Source organism: Caretta caretta, chromosome 17, assembly GCF_965140235.1.
Source record: "Caretta caretta isolate rCarCar2 chromosome 17, rCarCar1.hap1, whole genome shotgun sequence".
Taxonomy (NCBI): domain Eukaryota; kingdom Metazoa; phylum Chordata; order Testudines; family Cheloniidae; genus Caretta; species Caretta caretta.
In genome coordinates this window covers 9,375,611-9,401,789 of record NC_134222.1, presented here as the reverse complement: position 1 = coordinate 9,401,789, position 26,179 = coordinate 9,375,611, and the positions used below count along the sequence as shown (strand labels likewise).

At 49.1% G+C, this 26,179-nt stretch overlaps 1 protein-coding gene across 1 annotated transcript in view; it reads left to right on the top strand.

The window, feature by feature from the left end:
* Positions 1 to 1,546: 1,546 nt before the first annotated feature.
* The window catches only part of AKAP1 (A-kinase anchoring protein 1), a 42,302-nt gene continuing 17,669 nt past the window's right edge, over positions 1,547 to 26,179 (top strand). Inside the window, exons 1-2 of the mRNA XM_048824079.2 lie at positions 1,547 to 1,683; positions 23,139 to 24,867. Of these exons, the coding sequence (XP_048680036.1) occupies positions 23,163 to 24,867 (1,705 nt within the window). The 5' untranslated portion in view covers positions 1,547 to 1,683; positions 23,139 to 23,162. The remainder of the gene's footprint in view (positions 1,684 to 23,138; positions 24,868 to 26,179) is intronic.

Genomic DNA, 26,179 nt, shown 5'->3' with positions numbered 1-26,179 from the left:
CCCAGCTCAAGGATACACAGTGGTGTTGTCATCCAGCTAATGCACTAAAAATAGAAGGTAGCCTTGCCCTTGGCAGCATGAGCTGTGGGACGGGTTGGGTCTCCAATGGGCCTATATGTGAGGCAGACTTAGGAGCTCAGCCCAGGGGCCCGGGGTGAGCAACGCTGTGTGTGTGTGTGTGTGTGTGTGCGCACAGGGCCAGGATTGGGAGTTTAGGGTGGGGGTGGGCCAGTGTACAGGGCCAGGATTGGGTGCCATGGGTGGGTCATAGATAATGGAACTCCGGGTGCTGTTGCACCCCTGGCTTGGTTTCCAGCGTATCTGGGATTTACAGTTTGGTTCAATGGCTCTCAGCACCCCCACTGTACAAATTATTCCATCACCCCTGGAGTGGGGGGCAGGGGGTGATCAGGGCTGGGGAGGGGCGATGGGGGGGCAGGAGCAGGAGCAGGGGCGGTGAAGGGGCGGAGGGAGCTGACGGATAGAATCAGGGGCTGGGGCAGGTGGAGGGGCAGGATCCGGAGCTGGGGGGGGCGGAGTGGGAAGGATCCGGGGCTGGAGGGGGGAAGAGGGGGCCGGGGCGGAGGGGCAGGATCCGGGGCTGAGGGTGGGACGATGGGGCAGGATCAGGGCCGGGGGAAGGCGGAGGGGCAGGATCCGGGGCTGAGGGGGGCGGATCCGGGGCTGGGGGGGGGGCGGAGTGGGAAGGATCTGGGGCTGGGGGGTGGGGGGGACGGAGGGGCAGGATCCGGGGCTGGGGGGGGAAGAGGGGGCCGGGGCGGGGGGGGCGGAGGGGCAGGATCCGGGGCTGGGGGGGGCGGAGTGGGAAGGATCCGGGGGTGGGGGGGACGGAGGGGCAGGATCCGGGGCTGGGGGGGGGAAGAGGGGGCTGGCGCTGGGGGGGGCGGAGTGGGAAGGATCTGGGGCTGGGGGGTGGGCGGAGGGGCAGGATCCAGGGCTGCGGGGGCGGAGTGGGAAGGATCCGGGGCTGGAGGGGGGAAGAGGGGGCCGGGGCGGAGGGGCAGGATCCGGGGCCGGGGGAAGGCGGAGGGGCAGGATCCGGGGCTGGGGGGGGGAAGAGGGGGCCGGGGCTGAGGGGGGGACGATGGGGCAGGATCCGGGGCTGAGGGGGGGACGATGGGGCAGGATCGGGGCCGGGGGAAGGCGGAGGGGCAGGATCGGGGCTGGGGGGGCGGAGTGGGAAGGATCCGGGGCTGGAGGGGGGAAGAGGGGGCCGGGGCGGAGGGGCAGGATCCGGGGCTGAGGGGGGGACGATGGGGCAGGATCGGGGCCGGGGGAAGGCGGAGGGGCAGGATCCGGGGCTGGGGGGGGGAAGAGGGGCAGGATCTTAGGCTTCCTCCACGTGCTCTCTCTCTTCCCTCTCCGCTGTACCCTTGGGGCGGGCGAGGTGGGTTCGAAAGGCGCATGCGCAGCTGCCTCCCCGGCCCGTGGCGTCGGGGCAGGAGAGGCGCTCGCCGGCGGGCAGGTCTCGCGAGCTGTGGCTGTCTCGCGCAGGGGGCGGGGCGTGCGGGCCGTCGTGTATCGGTTGAATGTCTCAGTGTTCGCAAGGGGCCCGCTCGGGCAGCACGTGGGGACAGCGCGGCTCGCGGGGAGCGGCCGGGGGGGGCTGGGCACGGTGCGCACGAGGGCTCTGCACCGGGGGCGGCGAGCACCGGACGGATCGTGAGTATCGGGCCGCGCCGCGCCGCCCCGCCGCGTTCTCCGGGCGATGGTGGGGTGGGGGTGGGCCGGGAGCTGCGGGGGCTCAGCGGCCGAGCGGTGATGGGCAGGCGCCGTCGTGGGAGGGCAGCTGTCAGCTCTCCAGAGGGAGCGCCCCCCCCCCCGGGGTCACCCCTTCCCCGCTGCCCCGTGTGCTGCCAGTCAGCCTTCCCCTCCCCCCTGCCCGGGGTCACCCCTTCCCCACTGCCCTGTGTGCTGCCAGTCAGCCCCCCCTCCCCCTGGCCTGGGGTCACCCCTTCCCCGTGTGCTGCCAGTCAGTCCCCCCCCCCAGGGTCACCCCTTCCCCACTGCCCCATGTGCTGCTAGACAGCCCCCCCTGTCCGGGGTCACCCCTTCCCCGCTGCTCCGTGTGCTGCCAGTCAGCCCCTCCCCCCTGGCCTGGGTCACCCCTTCCCCGTGTGCTGCCAGTCAGTCCCCCCACCCCGGGGTCACCCCTTCCCCACTGCTCCGTGTGCTGCCAGTCAGCCTCTCCCCGGCCTGGGGTCACCCCTTCCCTGTGTGCTGCCAGCCAGTCTCCCCTTCCCCCCCCCCCCGGCCTGGGGTCACCCTTTCCCTGTGTCCTGCCCGGGGTCACCCCTTCCCCGCTGCTCCGTGTGCTGCCAGTCAGCCCCCACCCCTCCCCCCGTCCTGGGGTCACCCCTTCCCCGTGTGCTGCCAGTCAGTCAGTCCCCCCCGGGGTCACCCCTTCCCCACTGCCCTGTGTGCTGCCAGTCAGCCCCCCCCAGTCAGTCCCCTCCACCCCGCCCAGGGTCACCCCTTCCCCACTGCCCACTTGGGATCTCTCCCCCTGATATACCGTCCCATTCTGCTGAATGTCTCCCCATTCTTGGGAGTGCAGCCCCCTAGAGCTCCAGGGTCTCTGGCTTGTTGCTAATGTGTCTCCGGTTGGTTTTGGCAGCTTTTCCCCTAGCTGATCAGCCCTTACTGGCCAGCATGGTGCCTATAAGGGGCATTAAATAGCTCTTTTTCCCCATGGCACCCCTGTTCCCAGTCTCCCCTACATACATACTGAAAGGGAGGGGAATGCGTGATGCCTGGTTGTTCCCATTCCCCTCTGTCCGTGTGGGGGTTGCTTGGCTTTTCCTTTTCTGGACTATTTGCAGCAGGTTTGGCTTTTCCACTGTAAATGGGGCAGGAGGTAGCATGATTGCATGGTGTACTGGTGCTGAGAGTTAATTGCATGGTGCAAGTTTCCCACCCAGGCAGCTGGGTTGTCAGTGAGTCTGGCATTGTTATACCGAGGGTGTATTATTAACTGTCTTTATTTCACTCTAAGAGGGTGAGGTTGGTGTCAGGTTTGAAACCCCCATCCCCTAACAGGCTGTGTGTATAGTGACCCCCTGAACCTTACTATTTATGCGCCTTCTATGTGGGATCGCATACCTGTGACCATGAAAGGGGCTGGCAATGCCTCTTTAAAAAGTTAAGATGAGAGAGCCTCCCCTTACAGTCCCTGCCTTGATCTCTGGGAGCTAGAGGGCATCAAGATGCTTTCTTGACCCCTCACCTGTTGGGATTTGCAGAGAAATGGCCTGAACTCCTTTTTCCCAAGGTCACTCACCCTCCTATAGGTTTACTCTTTCAAAGGTCACGTATACCCAGACTGGAACAGGTAGCGCGCTGCAAGCAACCTGAGCGCCCCAGCAGGCCTAGCTAGCAGAGGGCTTAGTAGTTTGTTCCCTTGTTCTGAACAACTGCTGTAGGTCACCCTTCACCTGCTCCTGAGCAGGGGCTGGTGTTAAATGGTAACTTTAGGAACGTCACTTGTCTTCTCCTTGCCAAGTCTGTGCACTTGGCTCGGGCTCCTTTGGTGCCAGATCAGCTCCCTATACTTGTTTCAACCTGAAAAGGAGTGCTTCTGGGTCTCCTGATGCAGCCTTATTTAGGGAAGATGAGTGACTGGGCAGGCGTGTACCTGCTGCTCTTGTAGATGTGACACAGCTTTCTAACCCACGCTGTCTGGCTTGTTGATTAGGCGAAGGAATCAGTGTGCAATCCCAGTGAGGTCTTGCTTAGCGTGGCTTCATCGATGGCTATTGACCAATGGCTTTTGGGTTTGCTCCTTTAAGAAAAAGAAGGTTTCAGAGTAACAGCTGAGTTAGTCTGTATTCGCAAAAAGAAAAGGAGTACTTGTGGCACCTTAGAGACTAACCAATTTATTTGAGCATAAGCTTTCGTGAGCTACGTAGCTCACGAAAGCTTATGCTCAAATAAATTGGTTAGTGTCTAAGGTGCCCCAAGTACTCCTTTTCTTTTTAAGAAAAAGAAGCAAGTCTTCCCTGCTCAGACTTGCAGTGTGCACAAATGAAATGAGACGTGCACTAGGCCAGAGCACATGGAGATACTTCCCACTGAAAGCCAAAAAACAACCTCCTTTAAACTGAGCATGGCCAAAAGAAATCGGGGGTGAAATCCTGACCCCATTGAAGTCAGTGGTAAAATTCCCATTGGATTCATTAGTCAGGATTTACCCTCTGGTCTCCTTGAGAACTGATTCATATGTGAGTAAATAATAGTGTGGGGTTTTGTTTTAAATCATTGCAGAACTACAACAATTTGTTAAAAGGCAGCTGGAATGCTGTGGTGTAAACTACATTAGTCTCTGATCTGTAAAACTGGTGGGTAGGTAGATGAGAATCAGTTGAGCTGCAACATGCCATAGCTGTCTTAGATGCTGGATTCAGAGTTTCCTGCCACTGTGTAGATCTATTTCTGTAATATACAGAGGGAATCTTTAATTTCTCAGTGTCTGCGTGTTAAGCCAGTTAAAGACAGTAGTTAACTCCACTGAAGTCCTAGCTCTTCATGTTTTGTTGAGGAAATACTAGCTGTAGACTCTCAGAAACACATTGTTGTACAGACCAAGAGTCCTGTGAGAGTCAGGGCTGGATGTGATTTCATGTCGGTTGGGAGCCCTGTTGCAACAACTTGAAAATGAAAGTGAGGGTTGACAGAAGTGTTAGGTGTGGATTTACTAGTGCAGACTAGCCTGTCTCATTTGTTTGTACAGCACCCAGCATAATGGGGCCCTCTAGGCACTACCAGAGGGTAAACAAACTATAATTACCTAACCCTTCTCACACTGGTACAACCTTTACCTGCTTATAAGGCCAATATGTAGCTAGAGGATGCAGTGAGAAAGAGAGGAATTATATTGTAGCACAGTCCAGCAGTATTTTATTAGCCTGCTTGCCATGTTTCTTTCAACTCACAAGTAAAAATATGAACTGGAGTTTTTTCCAGTGTCGTCATGAGCTTTGAACAAGTAGACTTGTGCCTGGAATGGTAAACGTTCATGGCAGTTTTGCAAAGTGTAGGAAGCCGCTGCCCTTCTCAGTAGAGAAGACACGGTATCTGTAGGATGTGTAATTGGGGAATCTCTTCCCACCCTTCCCTCCACAGGAAATCTTCACACCAACCAATCCATAGTGATATGAAATAGCAAAGGATAGGTGTGCTGCACCATAGGCCATATTGTTAAGGAAGAGTCAAGGACAGCCAAATGAAAGTAACTTACATGCTTTGACTTTCAATGTTTCTTGGGCTCGGCTGACTTTATGCTGCCATTCTAACACCTGCTAGGTGTTATCAGAATGCTGTGAACTTTGTCTCGGGGAAAGGAAAGGACTTGTTGCTGAGGAAGGTGGTAGCAAAGATGCTAACTTCACATTTCTCCTGTTTGTTTTGTGTCTGTGAATGATCTACAGAGTTACAGCCATGCAAGCTTGCGGAGTGAAATGGGAAAGAAAGCATATGACCTGCTGGGGCATGGCAGGGTTGCTCCAGGAGGACAGTCTGCCTTTTCCTCAGTAGAGAAAGTGTTTGGGCAATTAAAGCAAGGGATTAAGAGCTGGGAGTTCCAAGGACATGTCTACATGATGGCTGCTGCAGCTATGTCTCTGTAGTGCCCGTAATGTATGTTTCCTATTGCAAAGGAAAGGGGTTTTCCATCGCTGCAGGTAATCCACCTCTCCGAGCAGCTATGGAATCAACCTAGCTGCGTCTGCTTCAGGGGTTCTCAAACTTCATTGCACCGCGACCCCCTTCTGACAACAAAAATTACTACACAATCCCAGGAGGGGGGACTGAAGCCTGAGCCTACCCAAGCCCTGCTGCCTCGGGGATGGCGGGGGGGTGGTATTCCAAAGCCTGGTAGGGCCAGAACTGAAGCCCAAGGGCTTCTGCCCCAGGTGGGGGGCCTGTAACCCAGGGCTGAAGCCCTTGGGCCTTGGCTTTGACCTGGAATGGCAGGCCTTGGGTTTTGGCCCTGGGCTGTGGGGCTCAGACATTGGTTCTGGCCCCGGGCCCCAGCAGTTTGTCAGCCCTGGTGACCCCATTAAAACAGGGTCGCAACCCACTTTGGGGTCCTGACCCACAGTTTGAGAACCATTGGTCTGCATCATCTGGGGTGAGGTTGGCATAGCTACAGCACTCAGGACTGTGAATTTTTCACACCCCTGAGCACCGTTGCTGTGTTGACCTAACTTTTAAGTGTAGACCAGCACTTAGTTCTGTCCATGGTTCTGCGACTAGGTTACTATGGTCCTTGTCACCCCAGTTCCAACCTCTGGCAGGCATTGGTCCTTCCACCCCTTCCCTACGGATTGTGGGGGGGCACCCTGCAGAAGGTTCTGCTTGTTAGCTGGATCAGAAGAGAGGCCCTGAAGCAGATTAAATTTAGGCTATTTATCCAAAAGTCCTGTCTCTGGAGAATCTAGTTTGACCCTAGCGTATGTGAGCCTTTCCAGTGGATGGTGCTTCTCTGGAGGTGTTACAACCTGAGTGAATTTGCCTAATCACCCCGCTCTGTTCTTAGTTCCTGGAGGGCTCTGGTCACCCTCCCCCAGGGAAATCCATACAGGCTCTGGCCCACAATGATACCTAACCGTATCACAGCAAGATCTCCCAAAGATATTGCAGGAAATTGCTGCATCTCCTCACTATCATCTACTCCAGTCTACAGATTTCAAGATACCACTTCCTGTCCCGGAACCAACCCTCTCGGTCTCTAGATAGGTGAAGAGCAGTTTTCGTTTTCTGTGTTGTGTTATTGAGCACTATCGATGCGTTTCTTTGTCATGCTTTTAAAAATTCTCATGTGGTTCTGAAGCTCATGAATGGATCAAGACGGCAGCCCTGGAGACTGAAATCTGTAATCTTAGCACAGGCAGCATGAGGGCAGGCTTCCTCCCAACAAGTCACTATTGCCAATGCTATGCCTCTCCTTTGGCTTTGATGAGTTGAAGGAGATCTCGGACTCCATGTCCGTTCTGTTTCTGGTGTTGGCTCCAGGTGGCCAGTTTGATTGGATAAGCTTCTGGGGGCTGGGACTATTTACTGTGTTTGTACAGCATCTGGCACAATAAGACCTTGGCCTGTTGGCTCTACTACAATATAGCTATTGTCCCAATGAAAACCCAGAGCTCCATTGTGCTGGGTTCTGAGCAAAGATATAAGAGTCAGTCCCAAGCCTTTCTGGACACCCTTTTTCCCTTTAACATTTTGATTCTGTAGGTATTTGGTGCATCACAAAGATTTCAACTCTGTAATGGTTTCTTCTTATGGAATCATAGGACTGGACGGGACCTCGAGAGGTCTTTTAGTCCAGCCCCCTGCACTCAAGGCAGGATGATCTAGACCAGTGCTTCTCAACCCGCGGGCCACATGTGGCCCAATTAGCACACAGATGCGGCCCAGCTGTGTGCTTTTAAAAAAAAAAAAAATGTCTGGGTCCTGGCTGCCCAGCCCTGTGCGTGGCAGGATCCTGGTCCCGTGCTTGGGGCTCTGCTCCTGGCCCCGCTCTTTGGAGAGGCCTCTGGGCAGGGGTTGCTGGACACAGAGGTTTGTCACGGGGTTTAGCAAGACACTGCGGCCCACAACGATAAGTAGGTTGAGAACCACTCATCTTCTAGACCATGCCTGACAGATGTTTGTCTAACCTGTTCTTAAAAATCTCCAGTGATGGAGATTCTGCAGCCTACCTAGGCAATTTATTCCAGTGCTTAACCACCCTGACAGTTAAGAAGTTTCTACTAATGTCCAACTTAAATCTCCCTTGCTGCAATGTAAGCCCATTGCTTCTTGTCCTATCCTCGGATGTTAAGGAGAACAATTTTTCTCCCTCCTCCTTGTAGCAACCTTTCATGTACTTGAAAACTGTTATGTCTCTTCTCAGTCTTCTCTTCTCCAGACTAAAACCCAGGTTTTTTTCAGTCTTCCCTCATAGGTCATGTTTTCTAGACCTTTAATAATTTTTGTTGCTCTTCTCTGGACTTTCTCCAGTTTGTCCACATCTTTCCTGAAATGTGGAGCCCAGAACTGGACACAGTACTCCAGTTGAGACCTAATCAGCGTGGAGTAGAGCGGAAAAATTACTTCTTGTGTCTTGCTTACAACACTTCTGCTAATACATCCCAGAATGACGTTCTCTTTTTTTTTCCAAGAGTGTTACACTGTTGACTCACATTTAGCTTGTGGTCCACTATGAGCCCCAGACCTCTTTCTGCAGTACTCCTTCCTAGGCAATCATTTCCCATTTTGGATGTGTGCAACTGAGTGTTCCTTCCTAAGTGGAGTAATTTGCATTTGTCTTTATTGAATTTCATCCTATTTACTTGAGACAATTTACTTATCAAGGTATTTTTGACATCTCTAAAACTCACAGATAAACAGGTTTGTAGTGTGTACTCTGAAGGACTCTTAACAATCGCCACTAGTAATGAAATAATTAGACTTGAAGCACTACCTTCTAGACCTTCTATTAATAACTGCTGGTCTACCTGTAATCATTCTATGACACTTCTCAGTAATACAGCCAATTAAAATTTCAAAAGTGACTAGCGATATGAGGTGCCCATCTTGAGACAGGATCCAGAGTTTCAGTGTGGGTACTCAGCACTTGCCACGAATGAGGCCCTTTTAACTTGTCTCATGCGGGGAGCCTGGAAATTGAGATTCCCCAAATCACTAGTTGCTTCTGAAAACTTATGCTATTTTTCATATGTGTTTTTTGACAATGATTTAAAAAAAACAAACCAAAACCCTAGGCCTTATTACGTTCCATTATGTAGGTTCTGTTTAATTTTTCACTGCCACAGCAAAATTTCCTGCTGTGCATAGAAGATGGATACTCCTTTAGGGGGCCATGCGTCCCCATTAGCAAGGTTTGAACTTGCCTTTTGGTGACTGATCCAAACCATTCCTCAAAGAACAGATCTGAACAGGTGGGACATGAGACTACCTTTAACCTCTGCTACCACCAGTGCTGAGCTGCCCTTCCTGGCTGTACAGCTGAGAAACGTAACATCCAGTAGAAATGAATGTGATTTCCAATTGCTAAATAGCAGTAGTCTTGTGATCCACATGGGTTGCTTATGTGTGTCCCTCGTGTTCCATAGGTGCTGTTTGTGAATTAGCAACTTGGCATGTCCCTGGAACCTCTTAAAAAGAGTTGAAAATGTATTCCCATCAGTACTGTATCTGTGAAACCTTCTCTTAAAGGGACAACATTTTTAAATGTGATATACTTGCTTTGGAATTCTGGACCCCATTGAAGTAAATGGGAGTTGTGCTATGGACTTCACTGGGGCTTTCAACCCTTCCTATAACTTTGTCCACTGAGATGTTGTTTTTTTGTTGGAACGTAACTAGTAATCTTTCACAGGAGGTGAGGGTGTCTAGCACTCTGCAGGGCGAAAGGATGGCCTGGGATTCAAGAGATCTGGCGCTTCCACAGACTTCCTGTGTGACTGTAGGCAATTGCATAATTGCTTCATGCCTCAACTTCCCTGTCTGTAAAATGGGTGTGATAATACTTTTTCTCCTTGCCTTCATCTTACTCATGTAGATTGCAAGCATCTCAGGGTAGGCAGTGTCTTACTATGTGTCTGTACAGCACCTAGTACAGCAGGACCCCAATCAGGGGTGAGGCCTGTAGTGCTACCATAATACAAGTAATAACAGCAGAGCCCATCCCTTGCTGATTAGATCTCTGAAGCGTGGAATGTTACTTCTTGCAAGGAACCTGTTTCCTCTACAAGTTGTCATCCTCTCCATTGTTCAGTCTCTTTGTTAGATACTGTGACATTTGCTTCCTCTTTATAGCCTGCACGAATACAGCACGCTTGCGTTTCCGCAAGCACTTGGCATCGTTGATGTCCTCTTCCCACTTTCCTGCAGTGCAGCTTTCAGAGAGCAAAGTGCCGATTTTAGCCTTTTCCCTTCTGAAGGGGCTTAGTTGAGTGTTTTTTCAAACAGCAGTTTGTCAAGGACTTGTTGCTGTGCAGTGTGTGTGCGAAGTAGCTCTTGATGTTGATGTTGCTCTTTGCAGATACCTGTTTGCCTAGCAAGGCTGCCACTTGTGATCAAGGCCTCCTACGGCATCCCTTCCCAACATTTGAGTGCGGCGTGAGGGAGCATCTTGTGCTGGTGTTATGCTCCCTGAATGTTGTGCAGTATGCTTTTCTCTTCCTATTTTGCTTTTATTCTTCAGGCTTTATTTGCACAGTAGGGGCAAAGTGCACTGCAGAGACAGAACAGTCTCCGAAGTTGGGTGTAGTGTGTGTGTACCCATGCAGACCCACATTCTGTTTGTGGAAGCTGATACAATAGACACGTGTTTGACTTCCTTGAGAAGTTATTTGTTTAAACCATTCTCCTGTTTGTAAACTAAACATTGTAGTACCTTGAGTGCCCGCCTGAACCAGCATCCGTCAAAGTCAATGGCAGAGCTTAGGTGGGGCAAGGAGCAAGCCAAGTATACTGCACTATATACCTTATATGCACTATAAGGTGGGTAGAAAGCTGGCTAGATTGTCGGGCTCAACGGGTAGTGATCAATGGCTCCATGTCTAGTTGGCAGCCGGTATCAAGTGGAGTGCCCCAAGGGTCGGTCCTGGGGCCGGTTTTGTTCAATATCTTCATAAATGATCTGGAGGATGGTGTGGATTACACTCTCAGCAAATTTGCGGATGATACTAAACTGGGAGGAGTGGTAGATACGCTGGAGGGGAGGGATAGGATACAGAAGGACCTAGACAAATTGGAGGATTGGGCCAAAAGAAATCTGATGAGGTTCAATAAGGATAAGTGCAGGGTCCTGCACTTAGGATGGAAGAATCCAATGCACCGCTACAGACTAGGGACCAAATGGCTAGGCAGCAGTTCTGCGGAAAAGGACCTAGGGGTGACAGTGGACGAGAAGCTGGATATGAGTCAGCAGTGTGCCCTTGTTGCCAAGAAGGCCAATGGCATTTTGGGATGTATAAGTAGGGGCATAGCGAGCAGATCGAGGGACGTGATCGTTCCCCTCTATTCGACATTGGTGAGGCCTCATCTGGAGTACTGTGTCCAGTTTTGGGCCCCACACTACAAGAAGGATGTGGATAAATTGGAGAGAGTCCAGCGAAGGGCAACAAAAATGATTAGGGGTCTAGAACACATGAGTTATGAGGAGAGGCTGAGGGAGCTGGGATTGTTTAGCCTGCAGAAGAGAAGAATGAGGGGGGATTTGATAGCTGCTTTCAACTACCTGAAAGGGGGTTCCAAAGAGGATGGCTCTAGACTGTTCTCAATGGTAGCAGATGACAGGAAAAGGAGTAATGGTCTCAAGTTGCAGTGGGGGAGGTTTAGATTGGATATTAGGAAAAACTTTTTCACTATGAGGGTGGTGAAACAGTGGAATGCGTTACCTAGGGAGGTGGTAGAATCTCCTTCCTTAGAGGTTTTTAAGGTCAGGCTTGACAAAGCCCTGGCTGGGATGATTTAACTGGGAATTGGTCCTGCTTCAAGCAGGGGGTTGGACGAGATGACCTTCTGGGGTCCCTTCCAACCCTGATATTCTATGATTCTAAGTGCATCAGTACTGGAAACTGACTACTCTTCTCCAGGCTGAATGGAAGCGCCAAAAGAAACGGCGTGAGTGGTGGGTTTTAGAAATAGTTTGTCTTAAAGAGTTGTTAGGTTAAAACCATTGCTTTACCAGTATTGCTGTGTAAGCTGCTAGGTGCCAAGCACAATGCCGTTGCCTTAATCTCTTGCAAAGCACTTTAACATGGAGTTAAATTGTGATCTGTAGGCCAGGTCTACGCTAGAGACTTATATCGGTATAACTATGTGGCTCTGGAGTGTGGAAAATCTGTGTAGACCGCGCTATGTTGACAGGACACAAGTACTGCCTCTTGGGGAGATGGATTAACTATGCTGACTGGAGAAGCACTGTATGTGAAGACAAGCCCATAATTACAGCCTTATCTGTTAGAGGCTGTGGGCTGGAGACTGCGGTTACAAAACAAACTCGCCAGGAAATTCTGTCTTGCTGTGATTTGGTGGTGGTTTTTTTAAACTTGTAAGGTACGGAAATGTGTATTTAATGTCACTCCGACAATCTTAGTCTTTCTCATTGCCCTCACCCCAGCCCAGCATCAGGAGCTAGCTTTGCTCAAATCCTCTGCAGTGTCCACTTGGCTTTAACAGTTTAGGCCTGTGCCCCCAAATATGGGACATCTTGCTAACCCGAGTGATCTAATGTCTCTCTTCGTCGGTCATTGATTGCGGTGGTCATGGCATCCAGTCCCAAACAGGGATCTCTTACCAAACTGTAGCTAGCTGTCACTGCTGTGATGTAGTCTGGTGTTCATCCTCATAAAGAAGCCTGAGGCCCTTCAGGCAGCAGAAGGCCCGCAATAGTCTTGAGTAGGGACACAGGTGGAACAGCCAAGTCTGGAGCCTCTGCAATGGCTTTGTTCCAAAGCTAAGCCGGTATAGAAGAGTGGCTAGGGAGGAAGCCCTTTGGACTTGGATCCGCTGGTCAAGAATCTGTGCAGAGGGATGGCACCAACTCACAGGCTAAGTAAGGCCGTTGGAGGGTGCAGTGCTGGGCTGGGCTAGCCCCCTCCAGTCTGAGGGGGGACTTTCATTCCCCAGTTAAGGCACCTGCCTAAAACTGGAGTACTCTGGAATCAAGCAGTTTCTTCGAGGTTTTCCCCCTAATGAAGTTACAGAGAATGCAGAACTCCAAAGATAAAATGGTTTGCGTATGTCTGGGCTCAGCTTGCTTAGGGCAAGTCTACCCTACAAATGCAGCATCTTCCCGGCTGTAGTGCTTTGATGAAGATACTCTCAGCTGACGGACCCATTGGCTTAGTTACTCCACCTCTGAGAGGCGGTAGCTATATTAACGGGAGAAGTTCTCCTGCAGACATAGCGCTGTCTACGCGGGGTTTAAGATCAGTATAACCGTCGTCTAGGGGTGTGGATTTTTCACACCCCTGAGCAACGTCGTTATATCAAACAAGTGTGTAGAGTAGACCTGGGCTTTATCACCTGGAAACTGGAGAAAATTCCGGCTAACCCACTGCAGGACTTTTGTTTTAGGTGTGTTCCACATAGGTTCTAAACAAAGTAGCTGGCAAATTAATGGCCGCACATGTTGGGAGTCATGGAGGGATGTGTGTCTTTCAGATTCACTCCTGTTAAATGACAGGTTTCAGAGTAACAGCCGTGTTAGTCTGTCTTTGCAAAAAGAAAAGGAGTACTTGTGGCACCTTAGAGACTAACCAATTTATTTGAGCATGAGCTTTCGTGAGCTACAGCTCACTTCATCAACGAAAGCTCATGCTCAAATAAATTGGTTAGTCTCTAAGGTGCCACAAGTACTCCTTTTCTTTTTACTCCTGTTAAAGGAGCTCGTGATCCTAAAAACACCTGCCACAATAGCTCTGGCTAAAGCACTGAGGAATTATCTATATTGCCCTTTCATGTCACGACCAGAGTGGCTCTGAATCACCAGCAGAGTTGAGCGAATGAGGGAGTTGTAAATAATGAAGCAATCTGATGAGATCGGATGAAATAGGGACCTCGATAAAGGGGTAGGAAGGTAATACAATCGGTAGAGCAGGAGGGAGCCTGGTGCTATGATGGGGTTAATGTTAATGAGTGTGTGAATTATGAAGTTATTGCATAGGTGGAAGAGTCCACTCACTGATGTGGTTGCATCCACACACGAGCAGGGCATGCTGTAGCAAGTAAGTGGTGAAAGGGTTAATGTTCATGGGGTGCTATTTGCATATGTGTAAGCTTTGTGGCTGGTAAAGACACTTGCAGCATTTGGGCTATGCTGACACTTCACTTTAAACCGGGGTGGGCAAACTGCGGGCCGGATCCAGCCCCTCAGGGCTTTGGATCCGGCCTGCAGGACTGTCCCCCATGGTGCTGCGGGCCCCACGCCACTCTCAGAAGCGGCCGGCACCACGTCCCTGCGGCACGGGGGGAGGGACTGTGGTGCGCACAGTCCTAATTCAGAAGTGCTGATGCTCTGACAGCTGGGGCCATGTCTACACTATGGGTGCTACAGCAGCACTGCTACTGTCTGGCAGCCATGCCGCTGTAGTGTAGACACTGCCTACAGTGACGGAAGGGGTTTTCCCATCACTGCAGTTAATCCACCTCTCTGTGCGGCGACAGAAGCATTCTCCCATCAACGTACCTGTGTCTACGCTGCGGGTTAGGTTGGCGTAACTGCGGCTCTCAGTGGTGTGAATTTTTCACATTCCTGAGCACCTACCGATGTAGATCTAACTTACGTGTAGACCAGGTTGAACTCCCAAATGGGGAGAGATCCTCCGGAAACATGACTACGACTGTGAAATTGCATTTTAATACAGCCATATATACCAGTGTAGCAGATTTAAATGCAGATGAAGGGCGCGGGATGTAATATGATCAGCCCCTGGCGCACGCGGCATCGAGTGAGATAAGAAGGGCTTCTAGGTGGCCAGCTTTATTGCTAAACACAGGACTGCGTTGGTACCTTTAGGGTCCAATTCCAGCTCCGAGATGCTGGTTTAATGTGTTACACTAGGCCAAGTCCCTTCACTTCTCTGTGCCTCGGTTTCTTCCTCTGAAAAATAGGTTTGATAATTCTTACCTACTTCAAGGGTTTGGAGGTTTCTTCTTCACAGAGCACGCTGATTGTTGGATGAAAGGTGCTGTGATGTGTCGATTATTCTTCACAATCTGAACACTGTTGTTGGCTTTGCCACACACTTCATGTTAACAAGGTTTTGGCAAAGGAATGGTGAGGGAATGTCTCTTGCGGCCCTGTTCTGCTAGTACTAAGATTTGGGGATTAAAGTGTATGTGAAGCAGCAATCTTTGGTGCTCCACAGAGATTTGAATTCTGATTCTAACTCTTTTACATTCAGGTAAAATTGAGAGGTTCATCTGAGTGCAATTTATTTTCTTTTTTAAATCCCCTAGTCTGAGGTCTTATCTGCCCAGGCCTTTCCTCCCCTTGAATTTTGTTAGATTGTCAACTCGTGTTTTATGAGCTCACAACTTGGGATGTCTTTTCGCTTTAACTGTATGTAGGAGGATGTACTAGAACAACAGGGGCAGGCAGGATCGGGAGACGAGTCCTGAAGGGGTGGGCATTCTGCAACTGATTCTGTAGTTTGGGGTTCAGAGGGAAGGCATAATTCAAGGTGATGTTGCAACCTGAATCCAGGGATGCTACAGATGCCTGTGTTAGCACCTCGTCCTTCCCTTGATTGTCCTCTGGCCAGTTTCTTGTGCTGCCTGCCTGCATGGGATTGCTTGCCCCTCAGTGTTTAGCCCACCGTAGCAATGCTGTGGTTATGTGCCTCTGAAAGCAGAGGTTAGGCAGTACTTCCTGTGAGAATTTGAATGTACAGATGGTCCCTGTAAGCCAGGAGTAATTTATTTTTGGTCAAGGTCCATACTCTGGAAAAAATAATACACAAATAATAACAGTAATGATAATAAGTAAATAAAAAGACTTCACAGTCCATTCAGAAGCATCTGGCAGGCCGGATTTGGCCTGGGATCCGCCTATTGATTACCCCTGCTGTAAGCCATACCTCTATCCTGGGTACCCAGAGAAAGGGTTGGTACAAATGCCTAGCTCCATGTCATGCTTTGATCTTCTAGGGGAACTGTAACTCCCTGACACTGAAGTGGGGCTGGGCTGAAGTTTTTCTGATGGCGGCTACTTTGTATTAGTCAATCTTGTTGTCTTAATTTACTCTTAGCAACTGTGAGGACTGAAGGCCCCTCCATCAGATTTTGTCATCTGCTGTTCCTGTGTGGCTTATAAGGCAGAGCATGTGCTATTGGCTATTTTTAGTGTGGAAAATTTCAAGAGCCCATGTGAGCCAGTTTAGTGTAACTGTGCCAGTCCTCTCCAGCACTCCTTCACCCGGACAATACTATTTCTTCAGTGGTGTATTCCGCATCTCCGACACTGCAGCACTAGGCAAGAATATAATTGTTCATTTTATAGGGAGGCGTGTCACCTTGCCAATGAAGCATGGGATTCATTCAGGAGATCTGGGTTCTGTTTCCAGCCCTGTGGCTAACTTGCTTTGTGACCGAGGCCAGTCGCTTAATCTGTCTGTGCCTCAGTTTCCTTGCCCCCGCGTTATGGAACATTAATGTCCATAAAATGCTGTGATGGAAAGAGCTCTGAGTACTAAGTGTTGCGAGGCAGAGAATGAACACAGTAGCAGTTCTCCAGAACCTTATTCCGAACTCTGCAGCTATTGAGTCTCTTGGGTGACCCATTTAAAAACAAACGATTTGTAAAGTTTGAAGGAGGCTGGTTAAAGGAAGCTTTGAAAATCAGCTGGAGTAAACTTCTGCTGGGTTTCTCCTTCTCAAACCTTAAGACTGAATTCTCTGGCCTGCCCGTAAACCTTGTACTGTTAACATTTCAAGCCATATAAGGATGTGTATACGAAGGACTGTTTGTTCTGGCTAGGGAGCAGCGCAACTTAAAACATTAATCATGTCTGAGACCCTGACATAAGCAAGTGGAATGAGTTTGTGGTCCTCGACTTATTCTTTAAGATAGAACAATGTTTGTTTACAAATGCCATGCCAAGCCCCCATGGTCCAGCAAACCCACTCTTCTGCTGAGGAGTTAAAAGTGGATTGCTTGTGCATCACAGCTGGCAAACAAGACTCAGGGCACCAAATCCTTCCTTCACTGTCTATTTAAGGTGACATCTGTTGGTGTTACTGTCACCTGGCCAACTCGGTGTTTAAATGCCTGTTTCTATTTTGTGTGGAGCCAGTGTCTTGTATAGAATTCTCTAGACTAGGAAAACTTGGGTCCCTCGTTACTCTGGTTTAACCGGAGTGCCAGCAGACGGCTCTCACTGAAACTAACGGCATGCCAATGAAACTGCACGTCTTCGCAGGGAACATTTGCTAAAGCAGTAGTCCCACTGTGAATGAAAAATCACAGACCAGTTAAGCTCCCGAGTCACTGAAATGATGAAAATATCAATGTGCTCTACCACAACACTTGTATTTTTAGGAGTCTGGTTTACGAGGCCTTGTGCTCAGGATGTTTTCCCTGCAGCTGTTGCTGCTGTCACAAAGCAGTGCAGAATTGCAGGGCACTGTTTTGTGCTTGTGCAGTTGGGCCCACTTCATAGGGAATGGGCTAATAGGGCAGTCGGTTTAATCAGGAAGGCTCACTGGGGACGTACTTATGCAAGAATATGTAACAGCGCTTTAATTTAGGCTTGTGGTGCACCCCAGAGGCAGCTTGTGTGGTGGTTCTACATTTAATTATAATACATAACTTAAGCACACAGCAAATGAATTTCACGGACTGATGGCCATGCACTATTGTGCTGTACAGTGGAAGCTTGAACTTTTCTTCTGAAGAGTATGGAGTCTTTATCCTTTCCACTTAAAAAAGTGCATGGAAAAACTAAAAGCCTGAAACTTATTTTTTTAATGATTTAAAAAAAAAAGTTATTTGAGCCTGCAGAATGTGAATCTACAGCTTGAAAAGATGTGATGTTGGCTGGTTAGCTGGAACATCTTATCTTCAGCAGAGTAAGTCCTGCTAATCAAGCTGTGCTGGGCAACCCGGGAGCCACTGTGATTTCTCTCTTTCTCCCCCCGTCCATGAGGTTTGTAGCTTAAATCAGGCAGGTACAATGCGTGCAGCTAGTTCTACAAAAGAATCTCTTATGTAATTGAAGGAAGCACTTACCACAGCGGCTCGACATAGTGGAGATGTTACTGTGCTGCTTAATTGATGTCTGTAGTCACTTGTGCTTCAGTGGTTTGGAATAAAAAAAAAAAAAAGCATTGTAGGGTTCATTGTCTCGGTCTCCTAAGTGTCACTTCGTGATGATAACAGTGTCCTAACTGCGGAGGCAAAGGCAGGGATTGTACAGTAGGAAAATCCAACTGAAATCCTAACCAGTCTCCAGTTGTGAGCCTGGATAAAGAAGTTTTCAATATAACTTCATGGCATGGGAAGTGTCTTGGAAATCCTGGACCAGATTTTTTTTTTTTTTTTTTGAAGTGGCTGGTGATTTTGTCTAACTTGCTACTTCAAAAGGGCCTGATTAATAGAGTATCTGAGGACCTTACAACTTTAATGTATTTACCTTCTTAGCTTCACTGTGAGGTGCTCTGTGTTTTTTAAAAAGCGGGCCCCTTTAAAGCATCTAACTCCCCAAATCACTAGTCGCTTTTGAATAATCTGTTCCTTGTGCTTACATTAACACCCAACTCTTTTCCGGTTCAGAGTGAGAATGAACATGGCCAGTAGAGACTGCTGTGGTGATTTCCTCTTCTCTAGTTCAAGAAAGTATGTGCTTCTAAAAAGGAGGTAAAACGCCAGTTATTAAGCAACGCGAGCCATTCCCACTGTAGTGAACTTTACAGTCCCTGTAAAAAGTGTTTACTTCTGTCTCTCATTGGCAGAGACTTCTGGGGTCTGTCTAGATAAAAGTTCTTAATGTAGCCAAAGAGACCTTGTCACACTTTAAATCCTGCTCCATGCAAGGGTACAGTGTGAGAACTCTCTGCAGCTAGGCAGTATTGTTGTAATGGACAATGATTTAGCCAGCCCCACCTTCCAGCTGTGTAGATTTTTGTCTGTTAAGGAAAGGCATGTCCGCCCTGCCTTTTTATAACTCAAACAACATTGGCAAAGGAACAGTGTGACAGTTGAAGCATGTGGCATGAGTCTCTCTTTGGACTGTAAGTGTCTGGCATGAAGTCACGAGGCCTCGAATCAGAAAGTGGAGCAAAGGAGAAAGCGGCAGCTCAGCTCTGCAAAAAGTCAGAAGAATAAGAGGCACTACTTGGCTACACCCAAAGCAGCAGGATCGCTATGGGCTGAAAGCTTTTTAAAGAGATAGTTTTATAGGGACAGCGCAAGACTGCTGTCCAGTTTGAAACCCTAAAGCACTGGGGATAGGGAAAAGGTGTTCCCTAGGGTTTCATCCTGTTAGCTCAGAAAAGGCAGTTGGTAACTTTCACTTGAATTAGCAAACCCTTGGCTCCCCTGCGGTCTTTAACTTGATGTGCTAACTTGTGTGAAAACTACAAGCCGCCTTGTCTTCATTTACTTGAGTTAAGCACACACCTCAAGCAATATAGCTGCATTACAGAGGGGTGTCTGGAAGGAGGAGTTAGGAAGCATCACAGGCTTCCCCCGGGGACTTAAGTTCAAGTCCAGGTCTGGCTCACCAGACCCTGGCAGTGTGAAGTAGCTAGAAAGGGAGCAGATTGTCTGAATCGTTGTCCAGTGTCCCTGGTTGGCAGGCCACCCCGCAGTATTACAGTGGGAGGAAGCTGGCTCCCTGTCCAAGCTGCTAAAGGAATTGAAGAGAGAAGGGATGGTAAAAAAACAAACTGCACCCTGCTCAGGCCAGGAAGAATTGTCCTAGTCTCTGTAGTATCCTTTTATAACTGAGCAACCTGTAGGGAGAGGGCAGGGACTTGTGGGAGTTTTGGTTTTTTTGCAGGCCTGAGGTGGTGAGTCGCTTGGAATGTCAAAGCTGTTTATGTCCACTTAAATTTGGTGCACGGATTGAGGTAAATCGTGGTGCTGGAGGGAGTGGTTCAGGGTAGAACTTCCAAGGAAGGGCACTCCTTTAGCGAGAATATCTGGCAGGGCTTTGCAGCACCACAGCTGAGGGACTGACTAGCTGAAAGGGCCATTCAGTGTCTCCCTAGATACCCATGTTGTGATCCCAGCTCAGCAGCCTCTCTGCCTTAACAGCAGGCAGGGGCGGGGGAAATGCCATGACCCTGCTGTGAATGCAGCAGAGTGGATTAGCCACTCACATGACCTTGAAATTTGTTAATGTGCTGAAATGAATCCAGAGCGGAGTCTGCCTTTCTCCAAGTAGCATTCTGATGCGGGGAATAGGAGGCAACCCTCCCCATGCCTTCTTGCTTACCGGTTTCTCTTTATAGACATGAAAGCACACTCCTAAGCCTCTCCTACTCTCAAAAGTAACCCTTTAAAAAAAATTAAGGTAATTAACCAATGCTGTATCTAGCTCAGCAGAAAATGTTTCCTGAATTCCTGCCATGGGGTGTGCGCACAACATCCAAACAATGCGCTACGGAAATAGCTGAATGCAGTGCTAGTAAAAGATGGTTTGTAGCCCAGGAGGCTGATGTCCCGGGTCCCTCCTCAGAAAGAGCAGAGTGACTTTCCCTCCTGCCCACGTGGTGCTTTAAACTTGACCTGGAGGCCCTACCTCTAGGGCTAGAGGGGAGCTGCTTTCCCACATACTGGCCTTATCACTGACACTTCAGTGACCGGGGTGTCTCTTTGTTGGTGGGGCAGACGCTTGTCTTCTGGAAGCAGGCTGAGGCCACCAATGCATGACACTTGGAGCCACCAAACGGCTATCAGCTAGCAACAGCTCTTGGCTGCTACTGGTTTAAACCAGTGACCCAGAGGCAAGAGACTCTGTATCCTATTGCCAAAACTTGGAGCCAGCCAGTTTGCAGAGTGGAGGTCTTGGGGCGGCGTGTCTCTTACTGCTGACATCCCAACTAAATTTGTTTCTCCTTCCTGACCCTCTTGTTAATGGTAGAAAGGCTGTAACTTAGATAAAAGTCAGGATGCACGGAGATCTTACTATTGCTTTGGCCTCAGTCCACTTGGCTGTGGCAAGAAATCCATGCTTCCAGGAGGTGTAGGTGGCTTATGCCTGCTCTTAGGCTCAGGAGGTGAATTAGGGATGCTTGGAGTTGCCTTGATTTTTGTCCCTTTAAATCAGTTTCATGTCACTAATGTAACTAAATATAGCAGGTAATTTTAAAATAAGAAAAAGCTGTACTGTCCCCAGCCTAATCTCAGTCCCTGTTGAGACAGGATAATGAAACTTTTACACTCCTCCCTCCCCCCAAAACACTGTCTTCAAATGTTAACCTCCAAAGCATCAATTCTCCTTCAGGGGCATGGAGAGATACTATATTTCCTGCTAATTTATTCATAGACCAAGCTGTAACCAGGCTTCCAGAGGAGCGTTTCCTTGTGACACAAAGGAAATCTCCTTTGGCTTTTTCAGTCTTATCTGAGTGCTGACTCATCACCAAGCAGGCCAGCCTCACGGGAGCCCTAGGGCATCGTGTTTGGGGTTTTTTTAAGATGTCAGCAAGGAGAACCCAGTCAGAGAGATTCGGATTCCTGCTCTACATTTATTCCTAAAGGGATTTATTCCTACAATCTGATGGGAGGTGGGGGGAAAGATACGTATAACTAAAATGAAGCTATTCGAGGGTGTAAGGGTTTTTTCCCTTCTCCAGTTAAATAACCTGCTTTGTGTTCGAATGTCAGTGAACTACCAGTCTGAAAATGTTAAGTAGATGTTCACTTCCTGGGGAAAATACTTAGGAATTTCCATGCTGGATCAACCAGTGCTCTACTTAGCTATCCTGTCTCTTGACAATGCCCAGTACCCGATGCTCCAGACAAAAGTGCGTGAAACCCAGGTTAGGAAATAACCTGCCATTAGGAAACCCTGAACTCCATTAGAGATTGGTTCAAGTCTTAAAGCATGAGAGTTTATATCCTTTGTGGAACTCTTGTTTTTAAACTGTGGCTTTAACCCTTGCTACCAGACCTCTAGAGGTTCCTGCTAGCCATGCTGATCTTCTGGTAGGACCAAGCTCTTGGCCTCAGTGATAAAGCAGGGCTTCTCCTCTGACAGCATGGACTTTGTTAGCAGCCTTTGCTTCCACATTTTGAAATCCAGTGGTTTAGAAAGGCTTGTTGACTGAATATCCACAATATGGCAGTGTTAAATTAACCAGCCGTGGAATCTGTATGACTCCATCTCCTTCAAGAAGCCAAATATTCCTGAAACTCTTTGCTTCCAGTGGGCTGCCTGAATACCAATCACTTTAATTGAATGGCATTCTGGAAACAGTTTTACTGGTTCTAGAAACCAGTTTCCAGTATTCCTCCCCCTCCCCCAGGGCATGCTGTAGTCTGTGTAACACAGATCTAATATTGTAGGTCCTACTCATTCTCTTGTGGGTTGGTTTCTCTAAAACCAATTTGCCATAATTAAAACGGTGAGCTGATTGACTTGTTTCAGTTCTTGCATTATGTAGCTGCATCCTTCAGGCAAAGACCCAGCTATAGACCGAGAAGAGTAGGGAAGGAGGGGTGTCAACATATGTCTTGCTTAACTTGCAAATTAGCTGATCAGCACAAGGGGTAGAAGGACTCGTAAGTTTCTGGAAATGCTCGGTGTGCGGCATGCCAGGTGTCCGTATCCCATGTGTTGTGATATCCTGCGTACTGTGACCGGTTAGGGAGTTGGGTGTCTTAAAGCATTTGTAGCTTCGGGTATGTGAGCAAGCGTAGTACTTCCACCTCCAATGAATCTAACTATGTCATAAGTAATGGCAGTAAGGTCTTAGGTGAGGGGCTGGGTTGCCTGCTCTGTGTTGTGTTTTTTAGACCAGCTGGCTTTCACTTCAGAGAACAAGCTTTTCAGAGGAATATCTAGATGTGACTTCTGATTGGGCCGCGCACTTGGGATCTGTTAAGCAGAGACACTCTTTCTGTCATTTTTAATTGAGATAAACAGTTTTCTTAAATATCCCGTTCTTTCTTCTTGCTGAACTGCAGAACTAAATCTTGTGTGTCAAAGCAGCTGGGTGTTTCGATGGTACAAATGAGAATATTCACCTGTGTACCCGTGTTTCCTTGAGTTAATATTTCAGTGGTATGTTTATGGATGGGCATATTCATTGTGAAACAACTCAGACATTGTGGCTTCAAAATTTCAGCACTCTGCTCCTTTTTGACAGCAGCTCCTAAGCAGATGGAAACCCGAGATGTGCTTAGGGGGGAGCGAGATTACTTAGCCAGTGATTTGGGAAGAGAGAGAGGTTTAAGCTACACTGAAAGCAGTCAGTACCACTAGCTAGATTTGTCCCAAAATAAATATTCGAGGAATCTGCAGAACCTTGACCCCTCCCTTATCCTTTCCCATCCCATTACAATTCTGCTATATAACTTCTCTCTCTTTCTTAGGAATCATATTATTATTTTTTTAATGCTAGTTACATCTCTCTCTCTTTCCCCTCTCTAGGTATAATTGCTGAGGCTCATTAAAATGGCTTTACGCTTCCGCACTTTCTTCCCGTACGCCTTACCTGGAGTGCTGGCACTTATTGGTTGGTGGTGGTTTTTTTCTCGTAAAAAGGAGCGTACAAGCAATCGCGACTGGCAAGCATTAGCTGGTGTGGAAGATCAGAGGATTGGACCTCCCATAAAGGAACCTCTGTCCAGAGAAGCAGTAAATGCTACTAAAGAACTGCCTGTGCCCTCTGAAGAGGACTGCCCAGAGAATGAAACCTTAACTTCCCAGCTGTCTGTAGGGTTAATGACACCCTCTCTGGCATGTGACGCTCAACAGAGATTAGATTCCTCCAGGGACCATCCTGCCACCACAATAACGACCGTCGCATTGGGCACGTTTGAGGACGACAGTGAAAAACTGGAAAGAGCAGCGTCTCGCGATGAAACCGGGTCCCTTGCACAAGTGTCTCCCCCTTCAGCCCCGAAGAGTGTAGAGTGCTGTGACAATGCTGTGCTTGTTACCAAGCAGGAGTCAGCTTTCAGTGGAACCCCAGACCAGCAGCCATTGGCGTGTTCCGGGGTAGTGTCAGTAGAAGAGTCTTTGGGAAAGATTGGGGAAAGTGGTAAAGCAGATATGACACACGATTCATTGGAGAATCCATCGAAGGAAATCCAGTGCCCAGTGGCTACGTCCTCAAACACTGGCTGCCTGCTGGCCCTTGGCTCTGAACCAGAGGATTCAGCCACTGCCCAGTCTGCCATTATAGATGAAGATGATGTTAAGGAAGTTGAGGACACTGTCCCTTGGAAGAGAGAGTCTGTAGTTGGGAAGCTACTGAATAATTGTGTAGAGTCTGCTGGGTCGGACCTGTCCGGGGAAGAGGAGGTGTCTGAGATGACCGTCAGTACTGTGCCTAAATGTCATGGAAGGGAAGAGAAGTGCTACAGGGATATGCAGTCAAAAGGAGATGGTTTGGAAAGAGAGAGAATTGGAGGAGTGAGTTTGGACAAAGATGAAGTTGAGAAAATTGAGCAAGCAGCCATACAGATTATTTCCAAAGTCATCTTGGCAGCTACTGAGGAAGTGCTGTCTAGTTCAGTAAGTGATGTGTCCAGTAGGATCTGTCAAGTTGCGGTCAGCCGGGTTGATAGACCGCTGGAGAGAGTGAGCATTTCATCCGATGAGATGCTTGCAGTGGAATCTAGCAGGGGCAATGAAGCAGTTACCACAGAGAATGTTGCAACAATACCTGTTCCCCTATCGGAAGAGAAACTCCATCGTTACATGTCGTATTCCAGCTGTTTGAAATACGGGCGCTTATCTAACCCAGTGCAGGTGGACCCAAAAGACCATCGGCCAAAGAAACCTGTGCACAGTGAAACCCAAGGAGATAACCGGACTTTGGTTACGAACAATGGAGAATCGTTGGAAGAATCGCATGCGGTAACGGAGGATTCTGGGTGCAGCGCATGTACGTCTGAAGATGGGACGAATGTCGAGGATCCCTTGCAAAGCACGTCACTGTCTCTCCTATCAGGCCAGCATTCAGACTTGCTGAGCATGTCTGTGATCCAGGACACTTCTGCAGAGCAGTACGTGGCACAGAGTGAGAAACCTCAGACCCCTATATTAGGGGAAGACAAAGTGCCATACAGCAATGGGGTGCTGAAAGGGGATGGTGCAGATCTGAGACACGAGAAGCACTGGACAGCGGAGACAGATGCAGATCACTCGGGAGGTAAGGGTTTACATCTCTTTGAGAGCCTCACACGAGACACATGGGGGAAGGTACATTAGTATAGCACTGAAAAGCCCTGCTCAGCAGACATAACCCCAACCCTCATCACAATTCAGAGGGCCTGCTCATGGGTAAAAATCCTACCCAAGTTGTTAGTAGATGTGTCTTATGCTCAGATGGACAGAATGAACCCACCCTAGGCTGCCAGCTCCTGCATCCCACAGTGATGGGAGCTCTAGGAAAAACGGTAGCGAGGTACGTGGTGTCCAGGAAACTCATCATGCTGGCCCCCATCCAGCAAAGCATTTAAGTGCATGATTAACTTAAATCACGCGAGCTGTCCCATTGGAATCAGTGTTTGTTGGATCAGGGCCAGGAAGCTCAGCACCTTTCAAGCATGAGCCCCAGAAGCGCAAGCTTGTTCCCGCTTGAGTTCAGGCAGCATCTGTTCGGCTGTAAGCATTAGGCTCTTGCCTTCGGTGTGGACCATTCACCAAAGGGCTGCGCTAATGCCAGTTTCTGAGACACATGGACGTGCGGACAGATGGAGCAGGGCAATTGCGTGAGGTCCTAAGACAGCGTCATCTTTGTCGGCACTAACAAGGTCTGTTTGCTTGGAAAGTGGGTGCATGACGAGAGATCTCAGTAGCCCGTGCCCATGTGTAATGTGTTTGGCTTGTGAGGGTTCCTCCGTTTCTTTGCTGTAGCCTCTCTCTAGCTAGTGGGTGGGTAGTGTGAAAGCCGGGGGTTGTTTCCCTAGCGGCTTTATATTAGGCTAAACACAAACTTCAGCCTTAAAAGCTGTATGTAAACATTCTTCATACAACCCTCCAGTGCAAACAGCTCCTAAAGACAGGCTGCATTCTATAGTCACTACAGAGTAACAGGAGAGCTGCCTGCTGCTAGCTAGCAGGCTCTGCAGTTTTTAATAGGAGACCAGGATTAACCATTTTCTAGATGTCCCCTCTGTAAGAAACGCTCCTTACTAAAGGAAGGAATTGCTCTTACCCTGCCGCATACGCTTCTCGGAATGACTAGCGGAAAGAACAAAAGCTCTAATACAGGGGCTGGAGCGAGACCACGCAGGAAAGCGACAAAACTCTCACGCCAGGATGAACTCCGAGGTGATGTAGAGCAGGGATTCTGAACCTTCTTCTTTCCGAGGCCCCCCAACATGCTGTAAAAACTCCACAGCCCACCAGTGCCATAATAACTGGCTTTCTGCATATACAAGCCAGGGGCAGGTGTTAGGGGGGAGCAAGCAGGGGAACTGCCGGGGGCCTTATGGCACAGGCCCCCCCACACAGCTACA